At 48.0% G+C, this 19,960-nt stretch overlaps 1 protein-coding gene across 1 annotated transcript; it reads left to right on the forward strand.

The window, feature by feature from the left end:
- The first annotated feature begins 1,420 nt into the window (after window positions 1–1,420).
- Window positions 1,421–16,152, forward strand: LOC142257529 (perilipin-2-like). The gene is made up of 7 exons (XM_075329705.1): window positions 1,421–1,444; window positions 4,724–4,919; window positions 12,753–12,835; window positions 13,267–13,519; window positions 13,986–14,170; window positions 15,400–15,534; window positions 15,609–16,152. Exons 1-7 carry the CDS (start codon window positions 1,421–1,423, stop codon window positions 15,978–15,980), a joined length of 1,248 nt encoding a protein of 415 aa, XP_075185820.1. The 3' UTR covers window positions 15,981–16,152.
- The last annotated feature ends 3,808 nt before the right edge of the window (window positions 16,153–19,960 follow it).

A 19,960-nucleotide genomic window follows, 5' to 3' on the forward strand; every position in this document is an offset into this window, starting at 1 on the left:
AGGCTCAGGGCGCTCGGCCGGTACATCACCAGAGCGCCCCGCCGCACCGCCGACGTCACTCGCCGACAAGGCAGCAGCAGGCCCCGCCCCCAACTCCAGCGTAGGCCTGCCGACTGCCGCCGGGCCCAGCCGCCCGTCTGAATTCCTCCCAGGCCGGGGCCTGCCGGACCTCGCAGCTCGCGGCGTCCGGCCTGGAGGGGCTTCTGTGGCGACGCTGGGCCCTGGGAGTCAGGTCAGGTGACCGCCTCTCTGCCAGTCCAGACCTCCGGGGGCGCCGCTGTCGCAGGGGTGCCGTCCCTGCCCCCCCCCCCGGACTCCCACCGAAGATCCTTGCTATCAGGCTCTGCAGCCACCTGGGGGGATGGTCCCAGCAGCAGCTCTCAGCCGCTCCAGGAGCTGATCCCCGGCGTCCATAGCAGGTACAGGGATGGGGACTCTCACTGGTGTCCCAGAGCGGGAAAAGTGCCGCTCCTCCCCCAGCATCACCTTTTTACTGTACCCTGACTTACTCCCCCTCCCCTACCCGTGACATCATGACCTCCACTCCAATCAGTGTCATGCTGGCCTCCACACATGCCCGGGGGGAGGGGGGGGGGTCAGTGCTCCGGCCATTCTATCTATCTATCCCTCTGTCTGTCTATCTATCTATCCCTCTATCTATTCTTCTGTCTATCTACTATCAGAATTAAATGTATTTTTTTTTTTTTTTCTTCAATGTGCTTTATTGCATTGAATGCAATAAAGCACATCCCAACCCGCACGCGGCAAAACCGCGGCAATACCGCGAACAATACCGCGGTAAAGTTGCGGCAAATCGCATGCGGTTTTCGGGTGCGGTTTCCCGCGGTTTTTTACCGCAGGTGCGGTAATCTTTGAAAGGATGCGGAATTTTCTCAAGAAAATTCCATTTCCCAGTGCGCACATAGCCTTAGAGTCTCCCTTCAACCTTAAAAACTATGATACTATGATACTATGTCTATGTGTGGATGGGGCCCACTGAGATTCTTTCGCCCAGGGCCCACAAAAACCTGGAGCCGGCCCTGCCAGACCCCACTCCCACTATCCCCACAATAACTGCCGTGTGTACAGGCTCCTCCAGCACATAACACGCCCCCGTTACCGGCCTCACCACACAACTGTACCGTGACCCCTGCACGCCGCGCACAGCCGCCCTCAGTCAGGAGAGCAGACTGTGACGTCACCAGTCAGCTGACTGCAGGAAGCCTCCGGAGACTGCGCATAGTCAGGTGGGCGTGGTTTTCCGTCTATAAGTGCGCAGACGCCCGAGGAGCGCTCATTCCTCCCTGGCAGTTTGTGTGGTGTGTGAGTTGTTGGCGCCTGTGGTGGTTTTGGTGCCGATGGAGTGAGGTTTTTACTTGTTTTCTTGAATTTATTTTTTTATAGGTATTTCCCTAGTGACATGGCTGAGACAATGGAGCAGCAGGTAATTCCCTCTATGCCGTCCTGTGTAATGGGTGATAGTGCTGTCAGGAGCCGCTGTTTCCAACCTGGTATATATTGGGCATGGAGGGAGCAGATGTAGTGGAGCTTATAGTCTGCCCCTTACTGTGGGGTCTGAGCCCCTCACTATTAGTGCAGCAGTAGATGGCTCCTCAGTGCCCCTGGTATGCCCTGTGGGAGGCTCTCTGGTATCTGCCACCTGATGGTGCCAGGCTGTGTAGTGCCCCAGGTGCACAGGATCTGCTGGCAGTGCCCACCTCAGGTTGGGTTTGGTGCAGATCTCCAGGTGTTGGTGCTTCCATGTGAGGATTATGGCCAGGACTGTTCTGTAGCGCTGTGTGGAGCTGTAGAGCAGTACATGATCTGATCACTGATGGAAATGGGTGTATTCCTATACCTGCAGTCTGTGCTGTGGTCAGTGCTGGCAGTGAGTGTGGCTCATCAGCTTTAACCCCTTAGTGAGGGTCCTGAATTCTTTATTTTTAGAGATGACCTAATCCATATGTGATGCATGTAAAGGCATCTGTCAGCAGGCTCTCATCCCCTTAATGTGCATGTAGATTCCAGAAATCAAGCTCAGCACAACCTTTACATGGCCAGTCTTTGAGAAATCAGTGTTTTTTTTTTTTTAATTCATGTGCAAATGAAGTTGTGGATCTGACACCTGTCACTCCAGCTCTGTGCCACCTCTTACTACTTCATTGAGAGCTCCATTGCCTGAGGTTACCCAGCATAGAGGCTCATTCTAGCAAGAGGTGGTGCTGGGTGAGGAATAGAGCTGGAATGGCAAAGGCATGAAGGCTACCATAACCCTTCAGCCTTATTTGCATATGAAAGTGAGGCTTATTGAGACATGGAGGAACAGACTCCTAATGTGAGGGGTCTTCTGGATTTGTCTCTGAAAGCTGCATGGGCATGTAAACAGATTAGTTGGTTTTGAAGTCTGGATTTCTCCACTTTTCTCTAATGGCCCATTTAGACAAGGTGGTCTTCATGACATAATTAGAAGTGTCTGATGAACAATTATCTGCGTATTATGATTGACAGCACATCTCTAGTTGCCTACATGCTGATTGTTTAATAGAGATGAGCAGACCCATGCACATTTGGGTTTGTCTAATATGGAATGAGAAGTTATATCTGGAAACGAAACCTGACCCAAGACAACAAAGCCCATAGATGTAAATGGGGACAAGATGTTCTGTGCTGTAAAATGGTTGGAGTAAGGGCTAGGTGGCTGCTCAGGGGTTAAGAGCAGTGTGCCCACGTGTGCGTATTGCATGCAGTTACGCTGCGTTCTGCACTGCAGCGTAACTGTGCAGGGGACTCAGGACACATGCAATCTTTGTGCATAATCCATGCCCACGTTGCGTTTTAGAACGCAGCGATTTGCATGCTGCCAAATTACTGCATTCTAAAAAGCAACATGTCACTACTTTTGTGCACTTTGCATGCTGTCTCCATTCTGTCTATAGGGAGAGGCAGCATCCAGAGCGCATGAATTCTGCAGTCGGCAAAGTTTCAGAACTGAGCTTTTCAGCTGCGCTCTGAAGCGGACATTGCGCTGCGGTGCAGAGCGCACACACGTGGGCACATAGCCTTATACATATTGTTTCCTGAAAGATTACACTGCAGTCACACTTCTCCTGGCCTGCTCATTAAGCTTCATGAATATTCACTTTTCCCCTGCCCACTGTGTGCCAGTGTCTGCAGACTGCTATATATGCCCCCCTTCTAGTATCTGTGATTTATTGTATGGTAGTGTAAAATAACTTAATGAATGGCATGTGGTTTTGCCATATTTTTGATTACCAGCAGGGGTAAAACTAGCTGCAGCCTCCAGGGGTCTGCTTTACACTGCTTTCACACTGTTTTTCTAACATGCCTCATAAACGTTTTTTTGCTGCGAAAGCAGATCCTGTTTTTGCAAAGAAACGCATGTTATTTTCCAGGATCCTGTCACTTGAAGTTTATGGGTGGGCATTGAAGTCATGTGATCGGGAGTGAGGGGAACTGAATGTGATGGACTGGGAGCCGGCATATGACAACTGCAGTAAGCTGTAACCAAGGTAAACATCGGGTAACTAAGAAGCGCTTTGCTTGGTTACCCGATATTTATCTTGGTTACGAGCGTCCACCGCTCTCAGGAGTGGGAGAGAGGGACTGATCACGCCAGGCTGGCTTCTGGGCATGCTCAGTAGAGCAAGCAGGATCCTGTATCAGCATGCCAGCGTTCACATGTGTTTGCGTGCTGTTTAGTCAGGATCCAGCGATTTGCAGTATTTGGACACAGCTCAAAAACGCTACAAGTAGCGTTTTTGAAAAAAGTTTAATCTGCAAGTTGCTGGATCCTCACTATAACGCACGCAAACGCATGTGGACGTGAGTCCATTGCAAATGCACTGAAGTGAAAACGTATTTGCACTGGATCCGTTTTTGCGGGGGGAAAAAAAATAATTTCAGGACGCATGTTAAAAAAAGTAGTGTGAAAGCAGCCTAAGGCTACTTTCACACATCCGGTTTGAGCACTGCGGCTCAATCCGGCTGTGAAACCTATGCAACGAAAACACCGCATCCTTTGCATAAGTTTTTACATGCGGCCGGTCCGTTTTTTTCCGGTTGCGGCACGCTACTGAGCATGCGCAGTGGAAGAAACCGCATGCGGCGGCCAGATGCGTTTTTTTTCCGCATCCGGCGTCCATAGGCATGCATTGAAAATGCGCCACAGCGGCCGGATGCGGCGCAATGCGGTCATCCGGCCGCGGCATCAGCTAAATCTGCCGCATGCGGCAAAAACCGGACTGAACGCAAGCCCATACGGCACTAATGTAAGTCTATGCAAAAAAACCCGCAACCGGCGGCAAAAAAACCGGTTGCGGTTTTTCTGCAGAGTGCCGTATTGTGCCGCAGAGCAAAAACCGGATGTGTGAAAGTAGCCTTAGTGGCCTCCAGGTCCCGCACTCCTGTGATCCAGCATAATTAGAGGTTTTATTCTTGAGGGGATGGATGCGGCAATGGAAATTGGGTAAGATTGTTATTGGTAAGCATTTATTGCTATAGAAGAAATCCCTTTTCCTGGGTGCATCTTTAGGATCCAGTGATCATTGCAGCATGCCATGTTGTAAAATGGAGACTAAACTGATTAGTCTGACCCTGGGGATTTAGTCTAGTTCATGGAAGAATTAATTTTAATGTAATTTATTTTGAATGGAATTACCAGACTGTACAAGTGATTTGTTGTTTTTTTTTTTTTCTTGTGTAGAATGTGGTGGTAAGGTTGCTAAACCTCCCATTTGTGAGCTCTACATATGACACGGTGTCCTCCACCTACGTGACCACTAAAGACAACCATCCCTACCTGAAGTCTGTATGTGACGTCGCAGAGAAAAGTGTGAAGAGCATCACTTCTGTGGCCATCACCAGCGCCATGCCAATCCTGCAGAAACTCGAGCCTCAAAGTAGGTTTAGCGTCTTGATGGTGGTCACTGTCAAACATGTAATTCTGTGGTAATCTGCACACCGAATGCTTGGTGGGTTGTTGCAAGGCAACTTGTCCTGAAGATCAGCAAATTCATCTGGAAGTGGAGTACTGAAACATACAAATCTGTAATTTCCAGAATGCAGACTTGTGGGTTGTTTGGTGTTTTTGTTTTTTTTCCAGCCTTTTATGGTGCAGAGGAATAGTCTACTTTCCAATCCTCACTGCTTCTAGTAACCCTGAGCCTTTCACAGAAATGGGATTTCTGCTACAATGTCCAGGATGGTTCAGTGCAGCCAAGGTTATGGTGCATTTTCTTGGACTTTTAAGCGCTTGCACAGAACCCTTTTGACCCTCATCAGAGCGGTCAGGCAAAGTCTAGTGTTAATCTGAGGATAGGGGGGGAGATGAGGGTCTGGACAGTGGAGCATTGTGGGTTCAAGACATTAAGGCTACATGCTCACACTGCATTATTTTACCAGTTTTGGTACCAAAATTGCATGCATTTCCTTCCCCAGTATGGTCTGAGACTTCATTTTTACTGTGGCTATATTTGCAGTTATTTTTCTATTACATTATTGTGATGACCTCAGAAGCTGCATTGTTTCTTTGCATTTTGTAGCAGAGTTTCTAATTAGTGATGGGAGGACTTGCAGATCAATCCCCTGCCGACTCGGTGGGCAGTGATTGATCCCTGCATCTTGCCAGTTGCCTTTTCATAGTCTATTGGGACCAGAATCTGGCACAAAGGGGTAGGAGCAAATCTTTATACTTGCCTTGTCACCGGTGCAGCTGTAAGCTCCCACAGTCACTCATTCACTTCCAAGCCACTCATTACCTATTTTGAATATGCGCTGCTTTCCCCACCCACCAGCATCTGATTGGTTGCAGGCAGACATGTACACACGCGCACAGTGATGGCATGTCTGATGCTTCCAATCAGATGCTGGTGAGCAGGTATATATTGTACCGTAAAATTTCACATAGGGGCCTCACCATATTATACTTGGCACAGCCTACAGCGGCTGTCAGCCCCAGCCATGAGCTTATCTTGGCTGTGTAGCAAAATAGGAGGAAACACATGCTGCTTTTATTTATGTACCAAAGTAGGTAGAAAAGTGTACAGTTCCCTGATAAAGCCAGACAGCTGGGAGCTGGGTTTCTCAGGCTGAGGAGACTCATGCTTGTGGTGCCCCATTCCTCAGCCAAAAAGAAAAAAAAGGCAGCCGGCAGCTGCCCAGGATTGCTGCCTTCATTAGATGTTACAATCCCGCCACTTTACCTGGCTCTTCCTGATTGGTGTGGTGGCAATTGGGGTAACGGGGGCTTAATTACAGCCCACAGCTGCCACTAAGCCCTAGATCAGTAATGTGAGGCATCTCAGACCCCCTCCATCAGTAATCTGTTATCAAAAAGAAGCCCCCCAAAATTCCTTTATTTGAAATGAAATACAAAAAATGGGAAATGCACCTACTGGTAATTCAGTTTCCAGTAGTCTCTCATGACAGCACTACAGGAGGTAATCCCCTTGACCTATACAGGGGAAGGATCAGAGGTTTTAAGACCCCCCCCCCCCCCCTCCACCCTCCAGTGTCTTTTTCTAGTACTTGCAGAGGGAGGGATACACTATTTATACCAACAAATAGTTTATTTTGCCAATGAGTTACTAAGAGAATGGAAGTAAGGGTGTTATCCTGAGGGACTAATGGAAACTGAATTACCAGTAGGTGTAATTCCCATTTTCCAGATCATTCCACAGGAGCAATACCAAATGGCTCAGGGGGGGTACAGAAGCCTTAAAGTGGTGGTTCACCCTTTTTATCTTTTTCTAACTTTTCACTATCAATGTAAATTCTTATTGTAGGTCTATTTTCACTTCCTGCAGAGTAGTGCTATACTGCACGCTCAGTGCTGATCACATGACCCTGGGTGCTGTGGCCTCTGGCATCCACTGATGTCACGTCAACGTCCAAGCTCTGAAAGTTAACGTAATATCAGAAGCTCGTGTTGCCTCTGATCGTGAGGGACTGGGCTGTAGGCGACACACCATGTCACAGCCCAGCATGAGAAGGGGGGAAGGTTTACTTACCATCCTGCAGCTGTGTGCAGGGGTCAGCACCAGGAGAGGGAGAGGCATCATCATGTCAGGTGAGTATTTTATCGCAGAGCGCAGTGTGCATCTGCAGAGCAGTGTGTTCTTCCCCCTGGCTATGCAGAGATGGAGCTGCTGCTGCTGTCATTGATGTGATTTCTCTCAGTGCTTCGATAAGGCTGGGGCCACACGGGCACTACTGCGATCCCCTTGCATGAGACTCGGCTCGTGCTGGCAGTACAGCAGAGCCGAGTGTCATGCCTGTGTCCTTGCAACGGAGGTCCGTTCGTGCGTGCAGACCTCAGCTGCGGAGGGCGGGCCGGCACTCAGGAGGGGTGGGAGGGATTTCTCTCCCTCTCTCCTGCGTAGCTGGCTATTGCCATTCTCGCACTGCACTGGCAGTACACCGGTGTACCGCGAGTGCAGTGCGATATTTTTTTTTCTCTCGCCCCATTCACTTGAATGGGTGCGAGAGAGAGTCTCAGCTTACAATCGCAGCATGCTACGATTTTGTTTTCTCGGTCCGATTAGGGCTGAGAAAATAATAGCTCATGTGTGCCGACACACAGGCTAGAATTGGTCCAAGGGGAATGCGATGTTTTATCGCACTCCACTCGCACTGTTTTTCTCGCCGTGTGGCTTAGGCCTTACATGCAGAGACAGGGAAGATGGCAGGGAGGAGTTTGGGTGGAGTGCTGAGTGGGTGTGATAGATGCAGTCCTACAGACCACTGCAAAGGATCATGGAAGTTGTAGGAACTGAACCCAGGAAGTCAGAGATATTAACCCCATCATAGCTGGAGCCAGCAATGAGGATGTGCTGCTAGAGCACAATAAAAGGTAATAGTGTTAAAATAACATGTGGAAAGGAACATAAGATTTCTGAGAAAAATAGTGTTTACTGGACAACTCCTTTTTAGGACCCAAGTCCCAGGCAAGAACTTGGTTAGATATAGTAACCAATTTGTAAACTCCAGAAATCTGGATAGTATGATCAATCTGAAACTGTATGCAGTGCATACATAAGGTTTCTCATTGAGAAGTAACATGCCTGTTTTAGGATCCAGAACACCCAGAAATTGCCAAGCCTGTTCCACCAGAGGTCACATTCTGGCCCCAGAAGTCCAAAGACTGTGCCTTGGGTAATGATGGACCTGCCATACAGTAACCTAGTCCTATCCTGAGCTGGTATAAAAAAAAAAAACCCTCTACCACCTGGGGCAGACTGCCTAACTAGGAATGGACTATACTCCATTAGTGTATAATTGTCACTAGTGTAGACATACTACACAGCCTTCAATGGTGACCAGAGAACATCTAGAGGAACGAGGGTCTCTTTTAATCCCAGAGTGATTCTTCATTTGAGAGCAGGGAGACCCTTGATTTTCTTATGAGCATGAGGTAGACTATGGAGCTCTCTGCCACCAGATGAGGCGTCCTCTTGGTTATCACAATTTGATAGATAAATACCAAATGCAGCCTTTATCTTGCTTGATCAATATGCATCCCCCTAATGCGTTTCATTATAATTACTCATCAGGGGAGTCTTAAAGAGATGCTCTGCATCCCGTCAGTATCTTTGTTCCTGACAGGGCATAGATTAGGATATTAAAATGCATATTGATCAAGCAATATAAAAGGCTGCATTTGGTGTAAGTCAAATTGTGATAACAAAGCGGAAGCCTCAGCTTATATTTTTTTTTTTGTACCAAGTTTATCATGGTAAGGCTATGTTCGCACGTTGCATTTTTTCCCGCGTTTCTGCAGCGTTAGCAGCAGCGCTTTTGCGCTAAAACGCATGCGTTTTTGTTTACCAGCAAAGTCAATGGGAAAAGGAGAAATCCTGTCTGCACTTTGCTTTTTTTTTTCTGCAGCGTTTAATTTGCATATTTGTGGTCAAAAACCATGCTGAAAAAGAAGCAGCATGTCAGTTGTTTTTGCCATTTCTGCAGAGTTTCCTTAACATTGGAGTCAATGAGAAATGGCAAAACGCAACCAAAATCAGCTTTCCTGCGTTTTTCATGCTTTTTCCCTGCTTTTCTACTGCGTTTTTGGCTTCAAAAACGCATGCTTTTCTGGCATAAAATTAAAGGGTTATAATGTCCCTTTACACACACAAAAACCGAAAATTTAAATGATAAAAAATATTAAACTTTACCTATTTTTCTGTTTAAAATGTGCATAACCGCTATTCATTAAAATTGATAATGTTTCATATATTTTTAATAAAAGTTAATTTTATCCTTTTTTGCTCTTTTTTCATTATTTTTGACTATTCCAACTTTATTTCTCAGTGTCTTGATCTACAAAACGCATCTGCAGAAACGCAGGTAAAAAGCGCTGAAAACGCACTAAAAACGCAGTAAATACGCATGCGTTTTTAGTGCTAAAAAATGGCCAAAAGCCATTTGGTCAAAAACCAAGGGAAGGAAAACGTGCAGAATAAACTGCAGGTACTCCGACGCAACGTGCGCACATAGCCTAAGACTTTTTCTTTGCCGGGACCCATTTAATGTGAAGGGTGGGATCCTGAGCTACTATAAAAAGGTCTGTGGTTCTACAATTGTCCTATTGCGCTAAATCCAATTATTTCTCCAGAAGGCAATTCCTTTGTGCATTACTACTGTGCCTGGTGTAGGGGGCCCGGACAGGCCCAGGGTTAATGCTTATCTTTATTAAGCCCCCGGCAGGACGGGCCCCTCCTTCACCAGGCCCCAGTCACTGTTGCCCGGCTGTCGTTTCACCTCCTTATGACTATAATCACTATTTGCATGTGACAGGGCGGGGAATGCAAATTAGCCATCTGATGGAGTGGAGGCAGTCATTGGAGCAGGGTGCCGGCACATCATTGCTGGACCTTGCAGCAGTGTGGTGAGGTCATCACTCTGCGACCTCATTACCCTCCTGCAAGTAACTGCGGCAGAGGTGGCGAGGACACGGCAGCCAGCGGGACAGGTAAGAGCTGTGAGCTGAAGACATTCGCCAGGGTGTGTGTGTCGCGGGCAGGGAGGAGGGTGTCAGCGCACCGCGCTCACCCCTTCTGCTCGGGTACGGCGGCTGCTGCTCAGTGGTGGCTCGAGCGGTGGGCCGGATCCCGGGGGTTTCTCGAGCGGCGCTCCTCGCCCGTGAGTGAAAGGGGGTTGTTGGGTGTGGGGATTGTTTATTGTCCGTGACGCCACCCACGGTTGTGGTGATTTCACCACCGCTGCTCAATACGGGGATCCCGGGGATGGTGATGCGGAGCAGCCAGGTGTTGTGTTGCCCCTCCGTGGGTAGGGGTTGGTGATCCCGGGGCCCGGTGATGGCTTGGGAGGTGCAGGGCCTGGTGGACGCGGGGGCAGCGCTGTGCCTTGCGGCACTGTGGTACTCACTCAGCCTGAGACGTTGACACAGTTTTTACGGTAAACCAAACGGCTGGTAAGACGGTCCCACGGACGGCTGCAATTGCTCTCCCAGTAGGTGACGGTGATGTCCCTCTTCCTTGCACCTTTGTGTACTCGTTGGTTGCGATGGGTCCCCACCGGTAACCCGCTCCCCGGCTTCAAGCTGGGCCGGAGGAGCTCTACTCTTTGCCCGCAGGCGCTGGCCCTCAGAAACTGGTGCCCTGGCGGTGGCGGTGTCTCTGGTGTACAGGTTGGGCTGTTGCCTTCAATCGGGACTTGGTTGTTGGGGGGATCTACGTCTCCTTCACTGACGGATTCGGCAAATTATGGCGACTCCAAGCCTTGCCGGGGTCCGAGAAGCCCCTGCCCTGGTGCTGACTGTCCTTCGGAACACTGCTCCAGACCTCCGGGCACACAGCCTACGGGGTCCTTCCAGGAACTTCCACACGGTCCCCCTCCAGACAGTCACCGCCGTTGCTGACCTTGCTGACCTGTCCTGCACACAGCTGGACTACTTCAGGCTTTTCTGTCACCACTCTTGCTTTCCTCCTTTACTACTTTTCTTCCTTCACTTTCACTTCGTTGTTTACTCCTTTCTAGCCCTCAGCTAGACTTCACTCCTGCCCTGCCTGGGCTAATCTGCCTGGTACTTCCTGCCTCCAGAGCTGTGATCTCCTCGGTGGGCGGAGCCAACCGCCTGGCCCACCCCCTGGTGTGAATCATCAGCCTCTGGAGGAAGGCAACAAGGATTTTTGGTTAGCTTAGGTGTTCCTACCTGGGATGTAGGGTGTGGTGGTGTGTGACCTGTGTCCCCTGGCTTGCCCAGGGCGACACATGTGAGGTGGCCCGCTCATCTCAGACCGGGGGGGCCCACTGCTCTCAGCCCGGGGTAGGGGCGCTGATCCCAGCCAGGTTCAGGTGATCTCAGACTCAGGGGGGGCCTCCCAACCCCTGCCTTACCTCAGCTAGATGCGTGGGAGGACGCTGAATTGCATCAAGGGCAGGTGAGTATGTGAATCATTTGTGATGGGCTCTGTTATGTGTAAGATGTGTCCTGCATAGTGTGCTGTCTGTGGGCGGGCTTAGATATATATCTATATATTGCTGTACATATGTGTTTTTGCAAGAGTAGCAGTGAGACTAGGAAGTTTGAGTGGTGGAGGCGGGGCTGGGGGTGGAGCCTGGGCGGAGTCCCAAGGGGGCCCAAAAACTTTGCCAGTATGGGGCCCTGAAACTCCTAGTGGCGGCCCTGGGCCCTTGGTAGCTTGACAAGAAGGCTGAGACCCCTGAGCCTGTAATCCTTTAATCTGATTAAATTTCAAAGGATAAATTTGCACCATGCTAGGAGCACCTGTCATGCAACTCTCCTGAAGGGACAGGAAAAACACTGGAGGTGGGGAGGGGCATTTTAATGAAGTTGGTGTGCAGTCATGGAACATGACTGCCTACTGAGTTTTAGGCAGACTGAGCCACGCGATCAGCTGTGACATCACTCTGGTTAGCCACAGCTGGAGGTTCCCACTGCCTTCCACCTGTGACCACAGGTAACCTGACCTCCGGGGACCTCAATTAACTCGAGTGAGATCACTGAAGTCACCTGAGGTAAAGTTAACCACCCAAAGTCCTTTTAGTTTTTATTTCTTCTCACTTAAAGATTAGTAATGTGGGAGTGAGGTCTCAGCTGCCTCCTATTACTAATTTAAGTCTTGGTGGCAGCTGTGAGCTGACATCACCCCCGAAACCCCCCCTTAAACTGCAATCTCAGGGCAATCAGCAAGAGCCAGGTAAAGTACCAGCAATCCTGGGCAGCTGGTACTGGGGTGGGAGGGGGGGGGGGTGTCTGACTGCAACCACACCAGTGGGCAGGGGAAGCGGTGCATATGTAAATGAAGGTAATGAGTAGCCCCAGAAGTGAATGAGGCCACGGGAGCAGTTACAGCCACACCAGTGACTTGGTAAGTATTGCATACTCATAATTTTTATTTCTATTTTTGAGCCCCAGTCTGCATTTTGTAATCACAGGCTTCATTTTTTTTTTTTTTTTGGTCACCACCCAGATTCAGCATGTGCACGTCGCCTAAATTCAAATAGAATATCTTCTCGACATATTTCCCAGGAGATGCCACACAAATTCTAAATTTGCCTGATTCACTCACCTTTATTCTTTACACTAGAAACCTAAACAAGGCCTGTATCATGGAAGGGCTGTATCTTGTAACCTACAGTCCATTCTCTCCTAGCATCAGAAGTATGCATAGCACCTTGCCAGTATTTGCCAGAACTCTGCTGGCATCAATATGTAGATGTAACTTTTTTTCTTTTCCCCTCTCCCTTCCCAGTTGCTCTGGCAAACAATATTGCCTGCGTTGGACTTGATAAAATTGAAGAAAGGTTGCCTATTCTGTATCGGTCTTCTGAAAAGGTAAGCTACTGAAGTCATGTAGAGCCTTAAAGGTGTCCACTACTTAAACAACCCCCATCTCAGTCCCCTTGTTTGCTCACATAAATAAATGTGCCTATACTCTTCTCCAGGCTCCACATGATGACCCACTTGCCCCATTACCAATCTCCACTGGCGTCCTTCTCCCCACCTTTGGACATTTTTGAGCAGGAAGTCAGCACAACACTCACATCCTGCTGAAATGTCCAGTTGGGCAGACACTGGGTGCTTATTGGTCGCGGGTCCCGCATGTCATGGCCCTGGGAATGTGGCTTTTGACATCTCTGCAACTTCACCAATGGGGTATAGGCTTATTTTTACAGGGGCAAAGGGGCAGTCTTAGTGGACAACACCCCCCCCCCCCTTAAACTTTACCTACTGTCATATTAGAGGTGTCATCTTGTACATTTTAGGTTGTGGCTAATGCCTCAGAAGCAGTTGTTGGTGCCAGAGATGCTGTTATCCATAGTATCACAGGAGTAGTGGATAAAACCAAGGGAGCTGTGCAGGAGAGTGTGGAGATGTCTAAGGCTGTTGTAAATGGCAGCATTAATACTGTTCTGGGAAGCCGTGTAGTGCAGATCATAAGCGACCGTGTGGACTCTGCACTAACTAGGTCTGAATGTCTTCTGGAACAATACCTGCCACAAACAGATGAAGAGCTAGGTAAGCGAAACCTAGCAAGCCAATGGTGACCCAGCCTGGGAAACTTGCCTACCTTTGTGGACAGGGTACGTGAGATTTGTTGGTTTCAGTCCAAAAAAACTAGCCTGACTAAAGGGTAATTTCCATTTTTATAAACGGGCACAAAGTTTTATTTCTTGTGACCTTTGAAAGGCTGGTCTGGCACTGAATGCCAATTTAACCAACTTCCTAACTAAAATGCCCTAGATTTGGCTAATATCACATTTTAGACATCACCAGAAATGCAATGAGATATCACAGGAGGCTGCCTCAGCTTCATGCAGCTTCTCTCACCATATTAATCTTTTGAAGGGGTGCTTTGGTTTGTCATCCCCCCCCCCCCTCAATCTTTGTAATCACAATCTTGTTAATGTTTCTGCATTTTGTTCATCCAGCTAATGTATCCAGCTAAGCTGTTAATATATGGGCATTACAAATTTCTTTATAGCAAAAGACACAGCTGAAACACAAGGCATTGAGATGTCCCAAGATAAGCCTGGCTACTACGTGCGCCTGGGATCCCTCTCTACTAAGGCCCACAGGTGTGCTTATCAACAGGCCCTGACCAGGGTGAAGGATGCCAAATGCAGGAGTCAGGAAGCCATTGCTCAGCTCCAGAACACCATTGACCTGGTTAGTACATGTAATTCAAATGTACTGAAAAATCATCTACATTAAGGTTAGGCTCCATTGCTGCTACATGGAATAGAATCATAAAATTTGTGTACTTGGTACACTAACCTATTCATGGTAGCCCATCAGCCACAAGGTGACCTTTTCTGGTACAACCTAGAGCCAATCAAATGACTCAGATTAAAGGTCTACAAATGGTTTAATGTACTTGTCCTACAAGTACACTTGAATCAACAGATCTTGGCATAAGGGCCAATTGAATGTTTTAAAATGATCCTGTGGTATCTAAATTGTGGTGTATCATCCAATCATGGCTATATCTAACATAATGGTTCAGGGCGTCCTTGCTTGCCGGTCAGTGATGAGGGCAATCTGACCTGTTGTCCAGAGCTCCGGGAGGCCTGTGGTCAGATTGCCCTCATCACACGCTGCGTGCTGGGCAGGGAACAGGACAGATCCTGCAGCGCTACAGTGTAAGAGCGGAACGCAGGGATCTCTCCTCTGTACCCTGCCCGACACTTTTCTATGACACGCACGCGCCCTGATATCATCAGTACGGCGTGCGTGTCAGTTGAAAAGTTCCCACCCGGCATGAGAAGAAGCTGAAGCGGCGGGGCCTGTACGGAGAGAAGCAGCGGCTCCTACGAGTACAGCATCGGTGCAGCCTGGGCATGTGAAAGAAGCTGCTCAGCGGGGGGCTCGTACGGAGGTGCCTGAGGGGACAAAAAGAGGTGAGTGGTTATTAGTAACCTGTGGGGACAATGGGGGGTAAGGGGGGGTAACTGACAAATATTTGGGGTGTAGGATATGAGAATGTAGTTTTACAGGTGTGGTATATGGGGGGCAGGTGTAGTGGTGTAGTTTTATAGGGGTGTAGTATAATACGTGTGTGTATATATAGGGGTGTAGTATATTACTTCACCCCTATATACACCTGTATTATACTGGGTTTTTTTTTTTTTTTTTCTCCGAGTTAATCATTAGTCTGACCCTCAAACAATCCCAATTTCTCATGTGGCCCCATGGGAAAACTAATTGCCCACCCATGGCCTAAGATATTACAACATTGCTTATTTTCATGAGTGCTATTTATTTCTGAAATTTGACAAACACTTGCCTGACAAGCATAATAGTCTTGGTTCTGGCTCTGATATTGAGGATATTTCAGGGTACCTGAATAAGCCAAATGTAGTGCATATAATCTCACCTGCTTATATACAACTTTTCAGATTGAATATGCAAGAAAGAACATAAATAATGCAAATCAGAAGATCCATGATGCTCAGGAGAACATATACAACAAGTGGGTGGAGTGGACAAAAGGCTCCAGAGAAGATGCTGGTGGGGAAACTGAGGGTGCAGAGGTAATGACACTCCCTTGAGTCTTATGCCAGGCATCATCTGTGTACTGGAAACATAACATTTCTTCTCCTTACAGGAAATTGAATCCCGCACACTGGCTATTGCCCGGCATCTTGCTAATCACCTGCAAAGCACATGTCTGTCTCTGGTCTCCAGTGTCCAAGGTCTTCAGCAAAACCTTCAGAACAAGGCTCAAAGTATTAGTGCCATGGCTGCAGATATCTATCAAAACTTCCACTCTGCCTCTTCCTTCAGAGACATGTCTGACAGCCTCTTAACCGCCACTAAGGACAAGATTACACAAATAAAGGATGGTATGGATGAGATGATAACCTACTTTATAAATAACACTCCACTAAATTGGCTGGTAGGTCACTTCACTCCAGAACTGGCTGGTAGCCAAGATAAGGAGGAAGAAATTGATGATGGAGGCTCAGACAAAAAGTAAAAAAACCCACCTGAACTGTCAAACATCACTGACTTGTCATTTGTTTTCCATCTCCTTGCTTTCCCGCTTAATCAGAGGGCCAGTATCTGGCAACAGACCATGGAAGATGTGAAGGGGGTTGGCGGTCATTGACCCTTGTCTTGCTCTTGGTCTTTATTTTTGTCTTCACAAATCCAGCTTAACTGTAACCAGTATCACTAATGTATAACCCCCAGTATGTAACTGTTTTAAAGCACTTTTGTATGTTAATAAAATACTGCATTGACTTGTCTGTCAGATGTGTATAAACTTCACAACCATAGTTGATGGGTAAAATCTGTGGTCTGAAGGAAAGCTTTAAGGTACTTTCACACATCCGGATTTTTGCTCTGCGGCACAATACGGCGTTCTGCAGAAAAACCGCAACCGGCTTTTGTAACGCCGATTGCGTTTTTTTTTTTTGCATTGACTTAAATTAGTGCCGCAGGGGCTTGCGTTCGGTCCGGTTTTTGCCGCATGCGGCAGATGTAGCCGATGCGGCGGCCGGATCGAACGTTCCCTGCAACGTTTTTGCTCCGGCAAAAAACACCATCGCGCCGCATCCGGCCGCTGCGGCGCATTTTTCAATGCATCCCTATGGAGGCCGGATGCGGCGCGATGCGGAAAAAACCACATCCGGCCGCCGCATGCGGTATTTTCCACTGCGCATGCTCAGTAGCATGCCGCAACCGGAAAAAACCGGACCGGCCGCATGTAAAAACTTATGCAAAGGATGCGGTGTTTTCACCGCATCCGTTGCATAGTTTTCACAGCCGGATTGAGCCGCAGGGCTCAAACCGGATGTGTGAAAGTAGCCTTAAACTTCCAGATTACTCCATGGAATCTTTAGAATTCACCTCTTTTGAAGGGAGGAGCTAGAGGCACACTGACAATGCAAGTTATTCTAAGACCCCATTGGCAGTGCTTCATAGAACTTCACAATCACCAGCTACAATTTCTGTAATGGGAGAATCTGAAAGCTGGCTCTAATGCAGGGACCATTTGTCGCAGTTACAGCCATCACTTACTATAGATGGAGCGGTGACTGAAGCGGTGCTGTTTCCACCCCTATGCCTGACATTATTCCCCCTCGGGAGTGTTTTTTAGTTTTTGTTTTGTTTTTTTTTTTTTTTTTTTGTTTTCCTCGCAGCAGCACCGCTCTCAATATGGGTGCAGGGCAGGTTCAGCACCATATTTAAAGGGAATCTGTCTGCATAAATCATGTTAATCTCAGATGTAGCAAAAAACAGCTGAGGACCTGAATCCAACAATATAGCACTTTAATTACTGGTTGCAATCATATGGAGTAATGTAGCCCCATCCTAGTATAACAGTGCATCATGACCCCCTCCCTACTTTCCACCTCTAAAACCTAGGTATGTCTTACAGTCCAGTATGTCTTATAAAATATACAGTAGATCCCTGTGCTATGTAGGCATTAACTGAAGTGATCTGTATTGTCCACACTGGTGCAGGCAGTGTTCTCTTCATTATGCCAAAGGTTTAGAAAGACGTGGAGCAGACATCCAGTCATTTAGTCTATTGCTGCTAGGCCAAAATCTCTGCACATGAACATGAGGTTCTTATCAGACTGTATGAAACCCAGTGCTACATCAGTGAACCCCCTGGGTGGGTCCCTAAACTGGAGCTTGTGGAAAGAGTAGTCCAGCTACTTTCATGGGTTTTGGGTCTGTATGGTGGCCCTCATTGCATTAATTGTCTGTACGGTGGTGTGGCCTGGAACCTTGAGGACCTTGCCTTGCAGCATAGGTGTTGAGGTGCATTATTGCTGCAGTGATTCGTGCAGTGAGAAATCCTTTACTTCTATGCCATTGGAACTCCAAATTAATAACATTTGTTTTACAAGTGCTTGGAGAGCAACACAGCCAAATGAGGTGTACTGAAGGTATGGTTTTATTACCTCCATGTGACCAGCTTATATAGAACATCACACAAAAATTACCATGCACCAATTAGAGCTGCAGGGGTGTGTAGAAATGTGAAACTTCACAGCCCATCAGTGTAAACTGAATCCTATGACCTTATTTAGTTATACTACAAGATGTAGTCTATAGAATACAAAATAAGTTGAGAATAAGTTACAATTCTTTTGTGACTAATTATGGCCATATCGGGAGGTATATAGAAGTACGCTACCCACATCCTCAGGACTCTCCTACCTGCTTATCTACCTAGATACCCTTAATTACCGTATTTTTCGCTTTGTAAGACAACTATTGTTCCCCCAAATTTTGGGGGAAAATAGGGGGTGAGTCTTAAAAACCAAATATACAGGGATGTACATATAAATAAATAAACAAATATATATATATATATATATATATATATATATATATATATATATATATATAAATATATATATATATATAAATATTACACACACTGCAGGGTCCGCTCTTGAGCAGTGCTGGGGGCAGGTGACAGCTGTGGGCGGCAGCGTTTGATCTCCTGCACATAATATGCACAGCTGCTGTCCAGCAGTGTGGTGCTGAAACTGCATCACACTGAGGGGCTGGGGCATATTAGATCTGCCTGCGCCCTCCTTTGATCGCACATTATTCCCCCCCCCCCTCCCCTGTTAGAGATGGGCCCCCATGCTGCTGCCCATAGTAAGATAAAAAAAATTTACTTACCTCCAGTGCTGGTCTCCGGTCTCCCTGCTGCTGCGGTCTGTGATAAGACATGCAGAGATATCACTCTGCCGTGCCGATCACATGACCGGCAGCAAGAACCAGGAAGTAGAGGAAGCCGGAGCTCAACTGCAAGGTGGGATACACGAGGAGGGACAGCGCTGAGAAGGTAAGGAAAGTGTTTTGTTTTATGGGCAGCAGCATGGGGGGCATATCAAGCACAGGGGAGGTGTACCATCTATAGGGGCCATGGGCAGCACAGGGGGATATGTCCCAGCACGAGGAGGCTATATTCAATATAAGGGGGCCATATCCAGATTAATTTTAGGATGAGGGACATATATCCTATATGATAGATGGACACTGGCATAAGATGGACCCCATTTAACATTAAAAAAAAAAAATTCTCTTCTCCTTCACCAAATTTGGGGGTGTCTTATCAGGTGCGTCTTATAAAGCGAAAAATATGGTATATCACAGCACTAAAGGATCTCTTGTCTTGTTTCTGTATCCTAGTCAAAGAACTTCTAGTCAGATTTTCCTTACATGTGGACCTGATCATCTTTATGTAGTACAGAGTAAGGCTGTGTGCACACGTTGCGTTTTTACCGCGGAAACGCTGCGTTTAGAACCGCAGCGTTTCAGTGGCAAATTGCATGCTTTCAGCTTTCCCAGCAAAGTGTATGGGAAAGCCGAAAAATCAGTGCACATGCTGCGTTTCTAAACGCAGCGTTTTGGATGCCAAAAATCGGTGCGGAAAGAAAAGCAGCATGTCACTACTTTTGTGCGGTGTGGCTGCGTTCTCTCCCCCATTAAATCAATGATGTGGGATCAGAATGCAGCTACACCGCAGTGAGCTGCTTTTTTTGTTGCGGTCCGCGGGCTTTGTCGGCACACAGAACGCAGGCATTTACCTGGAAGTGAGGTCAAGAGGTTTCCTGTTGACCTCACTTCCTGGCAAAGTTCAGGAAAGCCCCCGGTGTCAAAGTGCCCGCACCGACCCCCGACCCCCCCCCCCCCCCCCCCTCCCAAAAATCCAACATGGCCGCGCGCACAGTAGCGCACCGGCCGCCCTGCTCCTATGATTTCTGTCGCATGTGCAATAACACATGCGACAGAAATGCCCCCCAGGCCCTGCCCGGTCACCCCCTATTCCCCCGGTATTCCCCCTTACCTGTCCGGTCGCAGCGCTGATCCCCCGCGGCCTCCTCCTCCTCCTTCACAGTGCACGCCGGCCGGTCACATGTGCAGAGCAGCTGACAGCCAGCACTGTGTTCAGTGTGAGCTGTGCTGGCTGCTCAGCACTCTGCA

Source organism: Anomaloglossus baeobatrachus, chromosome 1, assembly GCF_048569485.1.
Source record: "Anomaloglossus baeobatrachus isolate aAnoBae1 chromosome 1, aAnoBae1.hap1, whole genome shotgun sequence".
NCBI classification, from domain to species: Eukaryota; Metazoa; Chordata; class Amphibia; order Anura; family Aromobatidae; genus Anomaloglossus; species Anomaloglossus baeobatrachus.

Bases quoted from the DNA above. Each gene is read 5' to 3' on its own strand.
- LOC142257529 (XM_075329705.1), top strand. From the start codon at position 1,421: ATGGCTGAGACAATGGAGCAGCAG. The intron at 4,920-12,752 runs GTAGGTTTAGCG...CTCCCTTCCCAG, and splicing joins GCAGAAACTCGAGCCTCAAA to TTGCTCTGGCAAACAATATT. The intron at 13,520-13,985 runs GTAAGCGAAACC...ATTTCTTTATAG, and splicing joins ACAAACAGATGAAGAGCTAG to CAAAAGACACAGCTGAAACA.